At 43.1% G+C, this 20,192-nt stretch overlaps 1 protein-coding gene across 2 annotated transcripts in view; it reads left to right on the top strand.

Annotated features, from left to right (window-relative positions):
- NUDCD3 (NudC domain containing 3) overlaps positions 1 to 20,192 on the top strand; it is a 106,972-nt gene that overhangs the window by 69,412 nt on the left and 17,368 nt on the right. For both annotated transcript variants that reach the window (XM_009203011.4, XM_003896041.5), the window contains exon 4: positions 16,708 to 16,851. In XM_009203011.4, coding sequence (XP_009201275.1) covers positions 16,708 to 16,851 — 144 coding nt within the window. The remainder of the gene's footprint in view (positions 1 to 16,707; positions 16,852 to 20,192) is intronic.

Genomic DNA, 20,192 nt, shown 5'->3' with positions numbered 1-20,192 from the left:
CTCCCAGTATTATTGTTTGGGAGTCTTAAGTCTCTTTGTAGGTCTCTAAGAACTTGTTTTATGAATCTGGGTGCTCCTGTATTGGGTGCATATATATTTAGGATAGTCAGCTCTTCTAGTTGCATTGATCCCTTTACCATTATGTAATGCCCTTCTTTGTCTTTTTTGATCTTTGTTGGTTTAAAGTCTGTTTTATCAGAGACTAGCATTGCAACCCCTGCTTTTTTTTGCTTTCCATTTGCTTGGTGAATATTCCTCTATCCCTTTATTTTGAGCCTATGTGTGTCTTTGCACATGAGCTGGGTCTCCTGAATACAGCACACCGATGGGTTTTGACTCTTTATGCAATTTACCAGTCTGTGTGTGGTATTTTTTTTGAGACAGAGTCTTGCTCTGTTGCCCATGCTGGAGTCAGTGGCGTGATCTTGGCTCACTGCAACCTCTGCCTCCCAGGTTCAAGTGATTCTCCTGCCTCAGCCTCCCAAGTAGCTGGAACTACAGGTGCACGCCCCCATACCCAGCTTATTTTTGTATTTGTAGTAGAGACGGGGTTTCACCATATTGGCCAGACTGGTCTCGAACTCCTGACCTCATAATGCACCCATCTTAGCCTCCCAAAGTGCTGGGATTACAGGCATGAGCTACCGCACTTGGCCCATCTGTGTCTTTTAATTGGGGCATTTAGCGCATTTACATTTAAGGTTAATATTGTTATGTGCAAATTTGATTCTGTTGTCATGATGCTAGCTGGTTATTTTGCATATTAGTTGATGCAGTTTCTTCATAGTGTTGTTGGTCTTTTTATTTTGGTATGTTTTTGCAGTGGCTGGTACCGGTTTTTCCTTTCCATATTTAGTGCTTCATTCAGGAGCTCTTGTAAGGCAGGCCTGGTGGTGACAAAATCCCTCAGCATTTGCTTGTCTGTTAAGGATTTTTATTTCTCCTTCACTTATGAAGCTTAGTTTGGCTGGATATGAAATTCTGGGTTTAAAATTCTTTTCTTTAAGAATATGGAATATTGGCCTCCACTCTCTTCTGGCTTGTAGAGTTTCTGCAGAGAGATCTGCTGTTAGTCTGATGGGCTTCCCTTTGTAGATAACCTGACCTTTCTCTCTGGCTGCCCTTAACATTTTTTCCTGTGTTAAACCGTGGAGAATCTGATGATTATGTGTCTTGGGGTTGCTCTTCTCGAGCAGTATCTTAGTGGTGTTTTCTGTATTTCCTGAATTTGAATGTTGGCCTGTCTTACTAGGTTGGGGAAGTTCTCCTGGATAATATCATGAAGTGTGTTTTCCAACTTGTTTTCATTCTCCCTGTCACTTTTAGGGATCCCCAGTCAATCGTAGGTTTGGTCTTTTCACATAGTCCATATTTCTTAGAGGCTTTGTTTGTTCCTTTTCAGTCTTTTTTCCCTAATCTTGTCTTCATGCCTTATTTCAGTAAGTTGATCTTTAGTCTCTGATATTCTTTCTTCTGCTTGATCAATTTGGCTATTGATACTTGTGTATGCTTCACGAAGTTCTCATCCTGTGTTTTTCAGCTCCATCAGGTAATTTATGTTCTTCTCTAAACTGGTTATTCTAGTTAGCAGTTCCTGTAACCTTTTGTCAAGGTTCTTCACTTTTTTGCATTGGGTTAGAACATAGTCCTTTAGCTCAGAAGAGTTTGTTATTGTCCACCTTCTGAAGCCTACTTCTGTCAGTTTGTCAAACTCATTCTCTGTCCAGTTTTGTGCCCTTGCTGGAGAGGACTTGCAATCATTTGGAGAAGAGGCATTCTGGTTTTTGGAATTTTCAGCATTTTTGTGCTGGTTTTTTCCTCATCTTCATGGATTTATCTACCTTTGATCTTTGAGGCTGATGACCTTTGGATGGGTTTTTTGTGTGGGGGTCTTTTTTTTTTGGATGTTGATGTTGTTGATGTTTGTTAGTTTTTCTTCTAACAGGCCCCTCTTCTGCAGGTCTGCTGCAGTTGGCTGAGGTACACTCCAGACCCTATTTGCCTGGGTATCACCAGTGGAGACTGCAGAACAGCAAAGATTGCCACCTGCTCCTTCCTCTGGAAGCTTCATCCCAGAGGGGCACCGGGCTAGTGCCAGCTAGAGCTCTTCTGTATGAGGTGTCTCTCAGCCCATGTTGGAAGGTCTCTCCTAATCAGGAAGTATGGGAGTCAGGGACCCACTTGAGGAGGCAGTCTGTCCCTTAGCAGAGCTCAAGTGCTGTGCTGGGAGAATCCTCCTTGTCGGGATCCGTTGCTCTCTTCAGAGCTGGCAGGCAGGAACGTTTAAGTCTGCTGAAGCTGCACTCTCAGCCATCCCTTCTCCCAGGTGCTCTGTCCCAGGGAGATGGGAGTTTTATCTATAAGCCCCTGACTGGAGCTGCTGCCTTTCTTTCAGAGATGCCCTGCCCAGTGAGAAGGAATCTATAGAGGCAGTCTGGCCACAGCCACTTTGCCTCTTTAAGTTAAGTTCCACCCAGTCTGAGCTTCCAGGCCTCTTTAGCACTGTTAAGGGAAAACCACCTACCCAAGCCTCAGTAATGGCAGACACCAAGCTCCATCGTCCCTTGGCTCCCTGGTGTCAGCCTCCTTTCCAGGGGAGTGAGCGGTTCTGTCTTGCTGGGGTTCCAGGTGCCACTGGGGTATGCAAAAAACAAAAAACCAAAAAACTCCTGCAGCTAGCTCAGTGTCTGCTCAAACAGCCTCCCAGTTTTGTGCTTGAAACCCAGGGCCCTGGTGGTTTAGGCACATGAGGGAATCTCCTGGTCTGTGGACTGCAAAAACCTTGGGAAAAGCTTGGTATCTGGGCCGGATAGCACAGTCCTTCATGGCTTCCCTTGGCTGGGAAAGGGAGGCCCCCCGCTCCTTGCACTTCCCAGGTGAGGCGATGTCCCACCCTACTTCGGCTCACCGTCCGTGGGCTGTGCTCACTGCCTAACTAGTCCCAGTGAGATGAACAGGGTACCTCAGTTGGAAATGCAGAAATCACCCACCTTTTGCGTTGGTCTCACTGGAAGCTGCAGACCGGAGCTATTCCTATTCGACTATCTTGCCAGATCCCCCCATATCATTCATTCTATTTTATAGATGAGAAATTGAAGCTGAGAGAAGTTACTGAATCATCCAAGTTAACTTGGAAAATCCACAGTGTCATCTCCCTTGTTGTTATGCCTGGAACAGTGAGCACTCTGGATAAGTTTTTGAATGAATGAATAGCTGCATGAATGAAGTAGCAAAGCTGTGGTTTGAGTCAGGTATGTCTGCTTCTAAACCTTATGCTTTTCCCTCTGGGCTACCCTCCTTACTCTATACAAACAAGTGGTGCTGGCTTCTTAGAAGGAGTCACTGTCCTGGAACACGTCTCATGTGCATTTATAGGAAATGAACCTCTCTGTATAGTGGGGGCAACTTGGCTTGCACCCTCCTGCATCCCACATGGTGCAGTAAGGTGACTAGGCTTAGTCCCATTCCTGCCTGGCCTGGGTAGGTGTGAAGTCTAGGCTGGCCTGGAGCTGAATCCCTCTGGCCCTCCTGTCCTGTGCCTTCTAACTCCGTGACGACTCCCTCTGCAGTCTCTCCTTCATTCTCCAGGGGCCACTTGAAATAGGCAGACATGTCCTAAACCTGCCCTGTGTGTAGGAGTTTGGGTGGGGTCCATAGCATCCCTAAGAAGACTGAGACTTTTGCAAGTGCCCTGTGCCTTTAAGGTACCACAGGCACAGATCAGTGAGTTGCTGGTGGCCTGGCTTCAGCAGGAAATAGCTGTGTGCTCAGTTTTCCCTTCTTCCCACCCCACATCCCCATTATATCTCTTACCAGCAACTGGTGACCTCTAGAATCATAGACTTCAGTATAATTTTAAGATCAAAGTCAGACCAGATCACTAGGGATCATCCACAAGGAATTCTAGCTTCAAATGACTACTTCCTGTCTGTTTTTAATAGGCCAGGAGCAGGAACTAACAGCTCTTCCCAAGTAGTTTATCCAGAATTTTGGGATTTTGGTGGGTTAGGTGTTGATTTCTATTTCATTTTTTGTTAGTATTGCCATGTATGTAGTTGAATAAATTATGAAAAGCATTGATTGCCATGCTTCATTCACTTGGCTAAAAAAATTACAGTTTCCTGATTCTTTATCTGTCTTCTGAACTGCTCTGTGAACCTCTGGGGCTTTCTCTGAAAGGGTTTGTATTAGGCCCAAGCTGAAACTGGTTATTTTCTCTTTTTTTGACTTAAGAGACCCAGGTTAGCTAACAGCTTGCACCATACTTTGCACAGCTACCTGGGACAACTCCCCACTGGAAATGGTGTCTCAGATGTGCTTGTTGACTATCTGGGATGTTGATGCCATGATTCTGCCCTATGGTCGACACCGTGTTATGAAGGTCCTGCCCTATGTCTTGTCTCAAGTTCAGATTTACACCTCTCTCAAATACACTTGTTATGACCTCTAAGATGATGTGGCTCTACTATCACCAAGGATAGCCCTGGATTTGGCTCATTCTACATTAGACATTTTCTAAACATGTGGGCTGTGCTTTATCCCAGGAACTGGGCATGTGGGAATCACCAAGACAGACAAGACTGCTGGTTTGGAGCTTATATCCCAGTGGGGTGCAGCAGTAAAAGTCAGCAAATAAATGAGCAAGATGGAGGCAGATGCTGTATAGAACCTAAAACTGGTTGGTTTGTGTATTTAACCAGCACTTGTGTGGTTCCCTCTCTGTGTCTTGAAATAGTGAGTTGTCCCCTCCAGTCCTCCTATTATGCAGGCAGTCACTGTGCACCCATGAGGGATACTGAGAGCTGTGTGTGCATGGTCTCAGCCAATAAGAGCCAGGCAATAATCAAGGCTTGCTCTGGAGCTAGTGTTCTCTCTCACCTCAGGGAAGGGTCAAAGGTGAAGTTTGGTTATAAATATCAGGATAGAAGGATGGAAGGAAGGGACTTCTTTTTTCAGCGGCTTATTTAGTAGTGGCTTGCCTAATTTATTTGTTAACACGGTATATATATATGTGACAATAGCATTGGCCTTTTGTGACACCTGCTGACCTAATTTGTACTGGTGACCTGCCTTGGTGGCATGCTTCATCTCCTGTGTGGTTGGAAAAACTTTTTTTTCTCCTTCAATAGTATTTTTTTTTTCCCATGTCATTCTTATAACACTGCAGACCTCTTTTAAAAATTCTTGGCTGGGCATGGTGGCTCAAGCCTGTAATCCCATCACTTTGGGAGTCTGAGGTGGGCAGATCGCTTGAGCCCAGGAATTTGAGACCAGCCTGGGCATCATGGTGAAACCCCATCTCTACAAAACAATATGAACAAAATTTAGCTGGGTGTGGTGGTATGCGGCTGTAGTCCTAGCTACTTGGGAGGCAGAGGTGGGAGGATTACCTGAGCCCAGGAGGTCAAGGCTTCTGCGAACTGTGATTGTGCCACTGCACTCCACCTTGGATAACAGAGTGAGACCCTATCTCAAAAAAAATAAAAAATAAAGTAAAAATAAAAATTCTTGGTGTCTTAATTGCTGAGTGATTTTTTTTTTAAAGTCATGCCTCACTTAAAACTTTGGAAAAAGTTTATTTTGTATCTCTTGGATTTTGCTTGTCTAAGTGTTCTTCTTCAGAGCTGTACTTTCTTTCTGGCCTGGCTCTGGTTATTCCCTAAGTGTACCTGTCACGGTTGCCTGTCAGCAGTGTTTATTTTTGGTTTTTGTCTGTGGCACCTATTGGACATTGTCACGATGGTAACCCCGGCTGCAACAACTCAGCTGTTAAAATCAAAATCTGTTCTGTGTTGGTGATTCAGGGGCTTTGCTCAGGCAGCCCAGTGTTTGTGTTAGAGCTGTGGATAGAGCTTCACAGGAGAGCCAGATCTCAACTCTCCAGCTGTAGCTTGATGCAGGCATTATCGGAGCTTTGCCTCTCCTGGAGTTTCTCATTGATCCCTTTTCTGTAGAAATGGATATGATTTCTACAATTTCACTTGCCTCTCAAGGGTAGTGGGAGACAAATGAGAGTGTGTGCATAATGCTTTATGTTTTTTAGAAGAAAAATAGAGTATTCCTATTTTACCTTGTAATATTTTAAAAAATCATCTTGCTAGTGAATGAAAACTTCTCAAAATGAAGCTTTTAATTTCATACATTAGTAAAATGTGGTTAGGTCTTTTCCATCACATGTTCTTTGCACAATCTACTCTGCTCTGTTTAGGAAAAGCAGCTGATTCCCTCTCTCTCTCTTGCTGGTGTACCCATAGAATAGAGACAAGGAACTTTGAGTTTAATGACAGATGTTTTTGTGATTGTTCATGTCAGACCTGAGTGGTTATAAACCTGGCATTTCATTGAATCACACAGAATTGCAATGCTTTTGAAAATTAAATTCCAGAGATTTTTAGTTTAACCTCTCATTTTGCAGATGAGAAAACTCTCATGGTGGGATGATGGTAGATCATACACCAGAACCGAGGTCCTCTCACCCCCACCCTGTTTTATGGCATAATTGCAAATGAAGTCATGATTGGATGTTATTGAGTGACAAGTGAATCTGTTTCCCTTGAGTCTTCTTCCTCATAGATTGTGAGTGTTCCTGCAGGCTGGTGTAATCACTGTCGTGACCTGCCATTTTTGTCCTCACCCTGGGTACCTTTTGGAACACCACCTTAGCCACTAGGCGTGTCATGTATGGCTCTAACTCATCCCGAGGCTTAGATTCGTAGTGAGGCCTTGCCTGTGAGCTTGATGTAAGTGCTGGAATTTGTGTTAAAAGCTCCATAACGTGTTCTTAGAAGTTGCTTAGGAAAAAATGCAGGAAGATGTTTTATTATAGGAAACTTCTATAGCAGAAAAGACTAATAGACTGCATTATTTTTGCATTTACATAATTTTTGAGTGCATAACACATTTATATGTTCAAAAGCACAAACATGTATAACAACAACAAAAATCCCTGTCCTGCCTCTGTGTCTTTTCTGTCTTGTCCTGACCCCTCCCCAGCTAGCCCTAACCTAAGTCATCACATAACTGGTTTTGGGGATATTTCAACAGATGTTTTGATGTATATATAATCAAGTATGAACATGTATTGCTCTGTCCCCACCTTTAGCAAAGATGGTGCATTCCACTTTTTAAGATGATCTTAATGCCCTTGCCCAGTGTCATTTTGGCCCCACCAAGGAGACTCCCATCTCTTTTTACCTCCATGTCCCCAAGTGCCTGAGGGGTGCCCAGTAAATTCTAGGTAGACCTTGCTTTCCCTGGTCATCTGGCTCAAGCCCCAAACCCACCATCCCTCACACCTGGGACTCCTGTTCTTTGCTTTTGCCCCCTTCAAACTATAGGCTGATTATTAAACCAATGTCTTGTTAATGGACATTTAGGTTGTTTCCAATCTTTCCTGTTGTAAACAATAAAACAATGCCCTTTAATAAACTTCATTTTGCATATATGCATTTTCATACAGAAAAAAGTCCATGAAGTGTAGTTGCTAGATTGAAAGGTATATGTATTTCTAATTTCTTTTTTTTTGAGACAGGGTTTTGTTCTGTCACCCATCATGGCCCGCTGCAGCCTTGTCCTCCCTAGGCTTAAGCAATCTTCCCATCTCAGCCTCCTGAGCAGCTGTAACTACAAGCATGCACCACCACGCCCAGATGATTTTTTGTATTTTGTAGAGATGGGGTTTTCTCACGTTGCTCAAGCTGATCTTGAACTCCTGGGCACATGCAGTCCATCTACCTTGGTCTCCCAGAGTGCTGGGATTACAGGCCTGAGCCACTGCACCCAGCCTGTATTTCTAATTTCTGTAAGTGTTGCTAAATTATCTTCCATATGGGGTTATACTAACTTACGTATCCATCAACAATGTATAAGAGCCCTTGGTTTTTCACAAATTTGCTGAGAATAGTATGTTATCAAACTTTGGGGTTTCGTAAGTTGAGTAGATGAAAAATAGTATCTATGTGTAGTATGAATTTGTATTTCTCTTAGAGTGAGGTGGAGCATCTTTCTACATGTGACTGTCCTTTGAACTAGTTATATCTTTTGCCCATTTTCTATTAGGTTGCTCTACGTTTTCTTATTGATTTCTAGGAGTTCTGTATATATTAGAGAGATCAATCCTTTGTATGTGATATGTATTATCGATCTATTGTCCCATTTTGTTATTAACCTTTTGAGTTGATTTATATTGATCCTCCTGTCTCAGCCTCCCAGGAAGCTGAGACCACAGGCACAAACTGCCACATCCTATTAATTAAATTTTTTTTTTGGTAGAAATGAAGTCTCCCTGTGTTGCTCAGGCTTGTCTTAAACTCCTAGGCTCAAGTAATCCCCCTGCCTCAGTCTCCCAAAGTGCTGGAATTATAGGCATGAGCCACCATGCCCTGCCTCACCTTACTAATTTTTGTGTATTCAAGTTAATTGGTTCTTTGTTTTTTCATGGCTTCTGAAATTTGAATCAAGATTAGATAGGAGTAGATTGCATTTGGTAGAGTTTCTTTGGTCAGTTATTTGAACTTTTGTTGCCTTATAATCCACTTTGATCTTTTTACCCCATTAGAGTCGTTTTGTCTAAATTCTGCCAATGGTTTCTAATTTAATTGTTGTAGAAATGAAGTGATTTGTTTTCTTCATAGAAGACTTCTAAGTGGCAATTTGGGCCCCATCTCATTTATTCATAACCAACAGCCTAACATAGTATGAATTTTATCACTTACAGTTGATCTTCCCATTGTATTTGATTAGATACAGGCATTCTAAAATGCAAATATTTAAAAAATACAGATAGAACTTGAAATTGAACAAAATTAGATACAACTGAAGCTGAAAATGGACACTTGATTTTTAAAAATTGTAATAAAATGATCTAGATTGTATACACCATCTGTTACAAGTTGTATGTGAATAAGGATTTTGTGCCATGTTGGTTGTGAGTACTCTGGGTTTTAAACTGGTTTTTGCATCGAATATAACTTTAATTATGCTCCGTACACGTGGATGTGTTTTTTGGGTATATCTACACACAGTGCACTTGCATGTGTATCTTCATCTTATTTATTGTTTGGTAAGGGACACATTGCTCAGCTTCCTGGATATCTTCCTAGTCTTAGAGGGGCCTCAGTGGTAGGATTCTCATCAGAACTTAAGGGTGATGACTTCTGGCCTGTTACATGGCATCTGCCTGAACATGAGTGTGCCACAAGATTGTTTCTAAGGTGGTCTCAATCTCTTTTCTTCCTTCAGACTACCTTGCTTGTCCTTTGCTGGCATCTGAGGACTTGTCCTGTGGAATGAGGCTAGAGAGAAAGAGGCATCTCTGTGTTTCCCCACTGTGCATCTACTTGTACCCCCAGTCTTTCCCTTTACCACCCATACATGGACATATGCTTCCAGTTCTCTGGACATATGTTTTTTGTCTTCACCACTAGTGTATATACCTACGGGTGGAATTGCTGGGTCATGTGGTACCTCTGTAATTTACTTTTTGAGGAACCGTCAAACAGTTTTCCAAAGTAGTTGCACCATTTTATATTTTACAGATCCACCAGAAATGTATGAGGGTTCATTTTTCTCCATATCCTCATCAACCCTTGTTATTGTCTGTTTCGGTTTTGTTTTTTAATTGTAGCTATCCTACTGGGTGTGAAGTAGGATTTCGTTGTTTTGATTTGCATTTCCCTCATGACTAATAACATTGAGCATCTTTTTACGTCCTTATTTTCCACTTGTATATCTTCTTTGGAGAAATGCCTATTCAAGTTCATATGCATGTTTTAATTGGGGTGTTTGTCTTTTTATTGTTGAGTTGTAAGACTTCTTTACATATTCTAGATACTACATCCTTATCAGATACATTATTTGCAGATATTTTCTCCCATTTTATGGGTCGTCTTCACTTTCTTGATACTACTCTTTGAAGCACAAAAGTTTTAGATTTTGATGAAGTCACTTTTTTTTTTTTTTTTTTGCTTTGGCTGTTTGTGGTGTTATATCTAAAACACCATTGTCTAACCCAGGATCACAAATTTTAGCTCTTGCATTTAGGTTTTTGATCCATTTTGAGTTTAAAAAATTTATTATATGCTATGAAATAGTTGTCCAACTTCATTTTGAATTAGTAAAACAGTTTCATTCTTTTGCATGTGGATACTCAGTTCTCATGGTACAATTACTTGAAAATACTATTCTTTTTCCATTGAATTTTCTTGGTACTCTTGTCTAAAATCAGTTGATCATAAGTGTATGAGTTTGTTACTAGACTTTATTTTGAGATGGAGTCTCACTCTACTCTGTTGCCAGGCTGGAGTGCAGTGACGTGATCTTGGCTCACTGCAACCTCGGCCTCCCAGGTTCCAGCGATTCTCCTGCCTCACCCTCCCAAGTAGCTGGGACTATAGGCACGCACCACCACGCCCAGCTAACTTTTGTATTTTTAGTAGAAATAGGGTTTCCCATGTTGGCCAGGATGATATTGATCTCTTGACCTCGTGATCCGCCTGCCTCAGCCTCCCAGAGTGCTGGGATTACAGGTGTGAGCTACCACGCCTGACGTGTTACTGGACTTTTTGTTTTGTTTTGTTTTGTTTTTTGAGACAGAGTCTTGCTCTGTCACCCAGGCTGGAGTGCAGTGGTGTGATCTCTGCTCACTGCAAGCTCCGCCTCCCAGGTTCACACCATTCTCCTGCCTTAGCCTCCTGAGTAGCTGGGACTACTGGTGCCCGCCACCACACGTGGATAATTTTTTTGTATTTTTAGTAGAGACAGGGTTTCACCACGTTAGCCAGGATGGTCTCAATCTCCTGACCTCGTGATCCGCCCGACTCGGCCTCCCAAAGTGCTAGGATTACAGGCATGAGCCACTGTGCCCGGCCGTTTACTAGACTTTTAATTCTGTTCCATTGATCTGTGTAGATGACTGTCCTTATGCCACTACTACACTGTTTTGATTACTGTAGCTTTATAGTAAGTTCTGAAGATTTTATTCCTTGTTTTTGTTCTGTTCCTTCATTATTGACTTGGCTTTTTTTGACAGTTTGATTATGACATCTAGGTGAGGCTGGCTTCCTTTTAGTTTATTTTACTTGGAATTCATTGAACTTCTTGGGTGTAATTTTTTTTTCATGTCAAATTTGGAAAGTTTTTAGCCATCATTCTTTCAAATATTCTTTCTTTTTTTCTCTTCTGTATGTTGGTATGTTTAATAGTGTCCCTCAGGTTCTGTGGCTCTGTTTATTTTTCTTCACGGTTTTTTCCCTGTTTCTCAGTTTGGGTAATCTCAATTGACCTGTCTTCAAGTTTGCTTGTTCTTTCTTCTAAATGCTAAAAAGTAGTTTTGAGCCCCTTTCATGAACTCTTATCTTTTTCCTGTTTTACTTTTGAACTCCAGAATTTGTATTTGATTCTTTAAAAAATAGTAATAATAATTTCTATCTTGCTATCAGTATCAATAGTGATACTGATATTTATTGATATTCTCTACTTACGAGACTTTATTCCCATACTGTCTTTTAGTAATTTTTGCATAGTTTTCTTAGCTCTTTGAGCATATTTAAAATAGTTGAGTTAGAGATTGCTTTCTGCTAAGATCATGTGTAGGCTTCCTCAGGGACAGATTTTATTGATTGCTTTCTTTTTCCTGTGTATGGGCCATACTTTGTTGTTTCTTTGTAAGTCTCATAATTTTTTTTTTTCTTTTTTTGCTGTTATTGAAAAATGGATTTTTAAATAACACAATGGGGTGACTCAGGAAATCAGATGCTCCTTTCTTCCCCATGGTTGCTATTGGTATGTGATATAGTTGTTCTTATTTAATGACTTTTCTGAACTAATTCTGTAAAGTTTGTATTCTTTATTGTGTCTCACTAGTGAAATCTCTACTTGGTCAACTTGGTGGCCAAGTAATTATTGGATGGTGATTTCCTTAAACCCCTGGGATCAGTAAACACGTGTTTTTGTCGAGGGACTTCATCTGCCTATTGGAGCATACCTTCATCGCTTGGTCCAGCAGTTAAAAACTGCCTTAGCCTTTATTTCCTGCTGATGTTGAGTCAAAGTCAGCCAGAGGTGAGAGCTTAAGGCCTTCTTAGGTTTTCCCTGAGCATGCACTGTGTCCTTCTAGATTCCTGGAAAAAAATGTCAAAGCTTATCAAAGTCCCCATGGACATTTTATTTCCCACCTTTGCCTTTGGTTTACCTCAGTTGTTATCTGCCACCTCAGGGGGCTACAAAGTTAAAACAGTTGCCTGTATTTTCAACAAACACTCCTGGATGGGGTGGAAGGCTTTTCTGAGTTTAGCCAGAAACAGTCAGTCTTGCAAATGAAGTCCGACAGGGAACCATCAGACAGGTCAAATAATGACAGTTCTTTGAGAATGAAGCTTTGAAAGAGCTCTGAGAGCACTGTTTTCTCCAGCGATGGCTGCTACGCTGTACCAGAAATGCGGCCTGCTGAGCCTGGAGAGTGGGGATGGGTCTAGGCCAAGTTAAAATATCACAGAGCTTACTGTTCTTACTGAGATGTGGTTGTTTTCCTTGAATTAATGCTCCCTGGGTTCCTACAAACCTTTGGTTAATTTCCAAAATCCATAAGAAGATACTGACAATTTTTGCCAGCTTTTTGGTTGCTTTTATGGAGGAGAGCTTTTTGGAGGTCCGTAGTAACCACCATTTTCACTGGCATCCTTTGGATCAGGAATCTCTTAAATCGTTCTTGTTTTCCTGGGGGTTCTTGCTGCCCTTCTTTTTTATCTTGTTATCAAAAATAGTATACTTTCATTGTAACCTCAGAATTAGCCAGATTCATTAATACTGTGTATTGTCTAGAAATCTCTTTCTCCCTGAACTCTGCTGTAGACTGGTTATTTCCTGTTCTGCTGTATAGCTACACTCCTGGTATTTTCTTCCTGCATATCTAGATTAAATACACTGTGTTTTGGACTTGAGTTGGATATTCCTCTTTTTCAGTTTTCATCTTCATTTTGTTTTTCTCAAAGTGATATTTTATGTAGAATTGTATATCTTCAAATGCATTTATTTTAACTTTCCACTTATTTCTCAATTTGGGTGTATGTAGAATTCTAGCTGAAAAATAATTTCCCCTTATTAAGATTGAAAGGGATATCTTCTTATACCCAGTGTTACTGATTCTGGAAGTCTATTCCATCTCTTTTGTGAGTAAGCTTTTTCTCCTCCTTGGAACTTTTAGGACCTTTTTAAAAACACTCAGTGTCATAAAATTCCATGAGTCTTTCATTCATTCTGCTTAGCTCTTGGTGGGACTTTTCAATCTGGAGGCATATTTTTCTTTGGCTCTGGAAAATTATCTTATTACTGTCATAGTTTCTGGAATGCCAAATTGATTGCCTGAATTGATCTCTGTTTCTACCTTGATTTCTTTGACTTTATCTTCCAGCCTCTTTATTGAAGTTTAATTTTAGCTACCATATTTTAAATTCTTGTGTTCTTTCTTTTTGGCCTAATTGTTCTATTTTCATATTTTATTCTGGTTATATGGATATAGTATCTTCTCAGATCTCTGTGAAGACATAAAATAGAAAATTTTTGGATATCTTTTTTCCTAATTAGCTCTGTATTTATTTATTTTTTTTTACTTGTTTTCATCTGGCTGTTTTTTCTCGTAAGATGCAGTCCTCAGTTCTCTAGTAATTTTTTTTTTTTTTTTTTTTGACAGAATTTCAATCCTGTTGCCCAGGCTGGAGTGCAATGGCGCGATCTCAGCTTACCGCAACCTCTACCTCCTGGGTTCAAGCTATTCTCCTGCCTCAGTCTCCATAGTAGCTGGAATTACAGGCATGCAACACCACTGGTGCCTGGCTAATTTTGTGTTTTTAGTAGAGATGTTTTTTTTAGTAGAGATGTTTTTAGTAGAGATGTGTTTTTCTCCAATTTGGCCAGGCTGGTCTCAAACTCCCAACCTTAGGTGATCTGTCCACCTCGGCCTCCAAAAGTGCTGGGATTACAGGTGTGAGCCACCATGCCTGGCCCTTTTTTTTTTAATACAAAAATATTTTTCTCCCATTCTCTTGAGTGTGGGACTGTATTGATGGGTTTGTCTACTGTGTGTCTGAAGTCTGCTCTTCCCACCACCACTGACAGCTGAGTGGATTGACCAGTCAGCTTTGCTTTACAGGACATGGGGTCTTGGCCATCCTAATGCTTGAGTGAGTAGGACTTCACTTGACACACAGGCATCCACACTAGGTCCTCAGACTGCTGGTCAGTGTCTTTGGAGCAAGGTCCTCCATTCTTCTGTAGCAAACAGAGGGATTCCTGTCCCTTTCAATGGGGCATCCAGGGCCACAGCAGTTCCCACATGTGCCCCTGGCCTTGCTCCTGCCCTGCATACCTGCTGACTCCCAGCTAGAGCCCATGTAGCTGTGGCTTCTGGATGTCTCCTACCCCATAGAATTTGTCTCCTGTGTCTCTCCTCCTTTTGTCTTCCGCAGATTTGTTGACATCTCATCTGTTCCTGGCCTCCCTCTTCCCCCGTTTTGACTATCTGGGTTTTTTCTCTTCATGCCTTTTATGTCTGCAGGTCACAAGAGGTCAGAAAATTGACTGTCTGTTCCCAGTGTGACATCTTCACCTGGGACCTCTGGAAGCATTTCTTGTCTGGTTTTCTCCCTTGATGATTTGGTTCATTCCCCTGGGTAGGCAGTGTGAGAAGCTTCCCCAAATTTGGAAATTGTGTTATATAGAGCTGGGTGGGAGAATTATATTTGTCAAGTGAGCTTGTTCTTGTGAAGGCAGGACCGAGGAGCCTTGGGCCCTCTGTGTCATGTTTCCATTGCACACATGTTTATGGTTAGACATGATTTGGCCCAACATGTGTCTGGTTCATTTCAAGAGTGAGTGGATCTATTGTTCCATTTGCTCACGTTCCTCATGGTATTAGAAGGTCAGGAATGAAGCTCAGTTGCCTATTGTTCAATAGGACTAGCCAAGTAAATACCCTTTTCCATGGTAAATTCCCCTATGAAAGGTCATGCAAGTGGAATTGCGGTCTCATGAGAGGATGCTTCCTTGGAGTCTGCATGTGAACCTGGCAGAGCTGCCCATGCCTAACAGAATATCTTCACTGTGTCCTGCAGTGGGCAGCCTTCTGCCACCTTCTCCCCTCACTGCATGGCTCAGGAACTATCTTTCATTTAGAAACTATCTGATGGGCTGGATGTAGTGGCTCATATGTGTCATCCCAGCACTTTGGGAGGCTGAGGCAGTAGGATCGCTTGGGGCCAGGAGTTCGAAACCAGCCTGGGCAACAGCAAGACCCCTGTCTCTACAAAAAATAAAAATAAAATTAGCCAGGCATAGTGGCACTTGCCTGTAGTCCCAGCTACGTGGGAGGCTGAGGTGGAGGGATTGCTTTAGCCCAGGAGTTTGATGCAGCAGTGAGCTGGGATCACGCGACTGCACTCCAGCCTGGGCAATGCAGTGAGGCCGTGTCTCTTAAAGAAAAAGAAGAAAAACTGTCTGACAGCAGTGACTCCTGCACATCATTTCTTCCATTTCCTTTTTTTATTTATGAATATTTAAAATACAGTTAGGTTATGGTATTGTATTTCATTGACAAATACTAAACTCCAGTTTGGAAAACCTATCAGTTTGGGTTGTCTTTTTTTCCAATCATTTTATAAGCATTTAATGAGTCACCTACCAGATGACATGGAGAGTAGCTTCCAAATTGTTTTTATTCCACATACCTATTAGAAAAAAGTTTTAAGTACTTGATCCCAGTGTCTTCTTAATGCATGCCTTATACAGATACAAAATGTAAATGGAAGTTCTGTTTTATTTCCTCTTCTAATTACTGACCTGTGAACCCCCTGGGGTACGCATACCCTGCTTTGGAGACTGCTGGCTGGAATACATGATATGAAGTAAAAGAAATCCTACTCCTAGCAGCTGCCAGTCCAGTTCTGGAGACAGACAAGTGGTGGGGTAGGGATAGGTGTTCCTAGGGCAGTAGGGAGGGCCATGGGGCCATTGTCTGCCTAGGACAGGCTCAGAGGGACGAGGGTGAGCTGAGGCTTTTAGAGGCTTGGTTTTGTAAAGAACCGAGACAAAATGCAAAACCATGTGGGGACGTTGGTGGTATAATGGTGAGCATAGCTGCCTTCCAAAATCAAAGGAATTGGTCTCATACTCTTGGATGAAGACCAGGCTATAGTCACCAGGCAGTGCAGTAGCTCACAGAAGGAAGAGGCGGTACTTGTCTCTTGTACAACAGTCCTGGGGTAAGCAATTCAGGATGTGCAGCCCCGTCAGCTCTCTTGGTTGCTGTAGTCCAGGGCTGGGCTCCTGCATCTCCCAGGTAGCCACAGGGGGAGGCAAGGGAAAAATACTCACTGCTTGTCTCCTCTGCTTACTTTTTTGCGGTGACAATTGGTCTCCCTTAACTGGAGAAGGGAGAAGAAGATTGGGTCACAGCAGCTTCCACCACAGCACTTTATGTTACCAGTTATGCTGAGAAAGATTTTTTGGTGGATTTACCTACATGAGCTGACATCTGCAGATTGCTCTAGGTATAAATTAGGCTGATATGGTTTTCTTCACTGAGATGCCTGGTGAGCCTGATGACAACGCTGTAGTGTGCAGTCAGGTACCTTGGAAACTGTCACCCCTCCCACTGTACAGAACACCAGTGGTCACCCTGATAGGAGAGATGATTTTCTTCTGCTATGTCCTCAGGTCTCAGTGGCCCTTAGCAGCAGCTCCATTCGTGTGGCCATGCTGGAGGAAAATGGGGAGCGTGTCCTCATGGAAGGGAAGCTTACCCACAAGATCAACACTGAGAGTTCTCTCTGGAGTCTCGAGCCCGGGAAGTGTGTTTTGGTAAGTTTGGGCACCTGTGTGCAGGGCTCCCAGGTAGACTTCAAACCTGCAGTGATGCCCCTTTTGACCAACAAACCTGTTTACACTTAAGCAGTGAGGCTGTTAATTTCAGCTGCTAGGGCAGATGGGTTTTCCTGAGCATTTTCCAGACTGCTCAGAGATTGCCTCTGTGGGCACTTGAGCTTTGGCCCTTTGAGGTCTTGGTCGTTCCAAAGAGCTCCACTGTTATTACATCTAAGGCAAAAACAAGTAAACTGAAAATGAAAAGGTAGGTTGAATTTTTACAGATGCTACTCTGGAGGGTGCAGAGTTAATAAATTCAGAGAATCAGGCTCATTGACCAACTGGCTCTCCTTACCCAGCTGCTGGTTAGGCATTAGCTAAGAGTTCAGGACAGTAAGATTAAGGTGTGAATCCAAATGAACAGCTCGCATGTTACCAGTTAGCAGACTCGCTTACAAATTGGGCTGCATGCCTGAACCAGATCTGTTGGTGTCTCACCTCCTTCTGCCCTGTGAAAGCTTTGAACCCTGTCAGTGGTGGCTCTGTGCTGGTGCCCAAGTGGAGGTCACCTACAGATAAATTGAGGCACAACATGTTCTGAATTAACTTGTTTCCTCTTTCCTCCTGCTGGGGTGCTTACAGGGCGTGGTAAAAGGGATAAAGGTGAAAAAAATATTAAGTCTGGACGAAAGTCTTTAGAATTTTATACAGATATATTCTTCATATGTGCAAAATATGCAATAAAGATATCTGTTTTGGTTGCTATAAGACGTGCTTGGCAGGCTTCTGCCTGGGCTTCCCTGGCCAGTGCTGACTGGCAGGGACAAACTATCTTTTGGGCCCACAGTGACTCTGTCCTGGCTGCCCTCATGCTCGGAGGGACATGCGGGCCAGGTACTGAAAGGAGGGTATTCTGTCAGTGCTGCAGGATCCTGAACCAACCTTAATTCCAGTCTTGATATCAAGCCTGGACGATGGAGCTCACTCTGGCTACACAAAGGTGGGGCCAACCTGGGCACAAACAGCATGCTCCTTGGTGCTGTGGTGGCCTCAGCTGCTCCCTCTCCTAGTGAGCGTTTCATCCTAAACAGGGCCTCCTATTTAGGCCCTACGCGAGGCCGTATGTGTGGTGTATAGGGTTTCCAGCAGTGGGGCTAGGACTGACCCATCCCAGTTCAGACTCTCCTGGCCACCCAGGGCCTACCTCTGCTGATGGCCAGCGGCAGATGACAGTGGTTCTTGTTCTAAATCTCACCCTGTGTGCTCCCCTGCCTGTGGCGTTCAGTAGTCAAAGACCAGAGAAGTGTTCTTCTCCTGCCTACAAATACTGTGATGATCACCCCATCACCCAGCAGTTCAGTTCCTCATCCCCTGACCCCTGACATATAAAACCTATGCATTAATTACACAGCCTGGAGCCTTTTCCCAAGCTATGGGCTCCTGTGACTACTACCAGTTCCTTTCCTTTATGTCATATTTGACTTTGCAGATGCCGTTATGGCCGATTCCTCACTTGAGCTTCACGTGGTTGTGGAGGTATGAGAGCATGAGTGATGCACTAGCAGTACTGGGGCTGGCTAGCTAGACCTCTGAAGGTGCAGCCCTGGCTGCCTGGATTGTACTAGTGAGCCCATGATCCTGGGGTTGCCTTCTCCATGGACTGAGAGGTCATGACAGCCCCGCCTTAAAACACTGACTTGATTCTCCTGCCTTCTGTTGGGTGAACTCAGTGCAGAGCATGGAGCAGGTCATGATGCTCTCATGTTGGTTCCCTCTGAGCGGGGAGCTCTTGTGAGCCTTCCCCATGTGGTCCGGTTGCACTTTGTAGATACTTCATGCAGAAGCCCAAAGCCTTAGTCACTGGTCTCTGAGCCCATAGCCACCGTATTTGGAATCTGTTGGGATTACAGTCAGGGTACCAATGTTTTACTGTACACTATTTGCATAAATATGTGATTATTAATACATAGCTCAACTCTTAAGGGTTTTGTTGACAGAAGTGACTCCAACTTCTTCATGGATATTTCAAAGCCATGTTTCTTTTTTGTGTGCGTTTTGTACACTTGTATGTATAGTACAAGTGGAATAGGGATGTGGCTAGTGGCCAAAACATTAACTTCTTTTAATAATGGCTGCCATTCAATGAATGCAGTCTTTGGGCCAGGCTCTTTGTGAGGTGCCTTACAAAGCTGTTTAATGCTCTGCAAACTTATTTTACAAATTGGGACACTGAGGCTATGAGAAGGTAAGTAGCTTGCAAAGTGGGTAGAGCTAGACCTCAAACCCATGCCTGCCTTGTCCCAGAAGGCTTTTTCCAGTGCTGTGAGAAACAGGAGTCTCTGGAGAAGGCTCAGACCTGTCGGGGCTGGGAAGCATTGCTCCCTTTCAGCCGAAAGGCTCCGTGGAGCAGAACATGAGGAGGGAGGAGTGTAGGTCCCCAGTTTGGGTTTCAGAGTCTTCCCTGTGTTAGGTAAATGTGTGAGATGCAGCCACCAGGCAGGAGACTGGGGGAGCTGTGCTTTAAGAGGATAGCTGGATGTTCAACTTTCATGCCAGGGCCCTTGGGGCCATAGCACAACCCTGGCAGGCCTGTCTCCACCTGTGTGTTCTTCATGAGTGCAGCCTTTATTTGTGCCCTGGCTGCCTTTAGTTTTTGTAGTTAGCTTTCGTCAAACACCTGCTACTCAAAGAGTTTATAGAAATTCAGCAGAACCATTGCAGACTGAGGGGCACCTGTCACTGCCATGAACACGGCTCCTAAATATTCTCTGCTGAAAATCCTTCTACAATTGAAACACTGCATGAGTTCTTTCCCATAGTTCCTTAAAGTGCCTTTGTTATCAGTAGATGGCATTGCGTTTCTAATGCACCTTCACCTGTGAGAAATCAAGCACCTGAATAAAGAGGAGTTATGGAGAGCATTTAAACTCTTCCCATAGTGCTCCCATGCAGGGCTCTGCCTGCCTCCACCTCTTTCTGGACCACGTAGCCTCTAGTGCAGTAAATGCAGAGTGTATCACAGAAACTTTGCTGTTTATAGAAGCTACGCAGTTTGTTGTCTTCTTTATTGAATTATTTATTTATGTGTGACCTTTTAGGCCCACATCGTTTCCTCTGATTACATATATGAGATAATATTGTGAATTAATGAGCCGATTGCTTTGATTCACAAAGATCCTGTTTGCCTCCTGCTTGCTGCATCGTGTCTGCTGTGTGGAGCTTGGCACACTGCTTTGAGCGTGTGGATGCAGAGGGACTGCAAATGAATCAGAGGGGCTGGCTTTGGGTTGCAGCCCCCTGTCAAGCAGCTGCCTGATTTTGGGTCATCTCTTTAGCCT

Source organism: Papio anubis, chromosome 4 (assembly GCF_008728515.1).
Source record: "Papio anubis isolate 15944 chromosome 4, Panubis1.0, whole genome shotgun sequence".
Lineage (NCBI taxonomy): Eukaryota > Metazoa > Chordata > Mammalia > Primates > Cercopithecidae > Papio > Papio anubis.
This window is presented reverse-complemented; position numbering and strand designations above follow the sequence as displayed.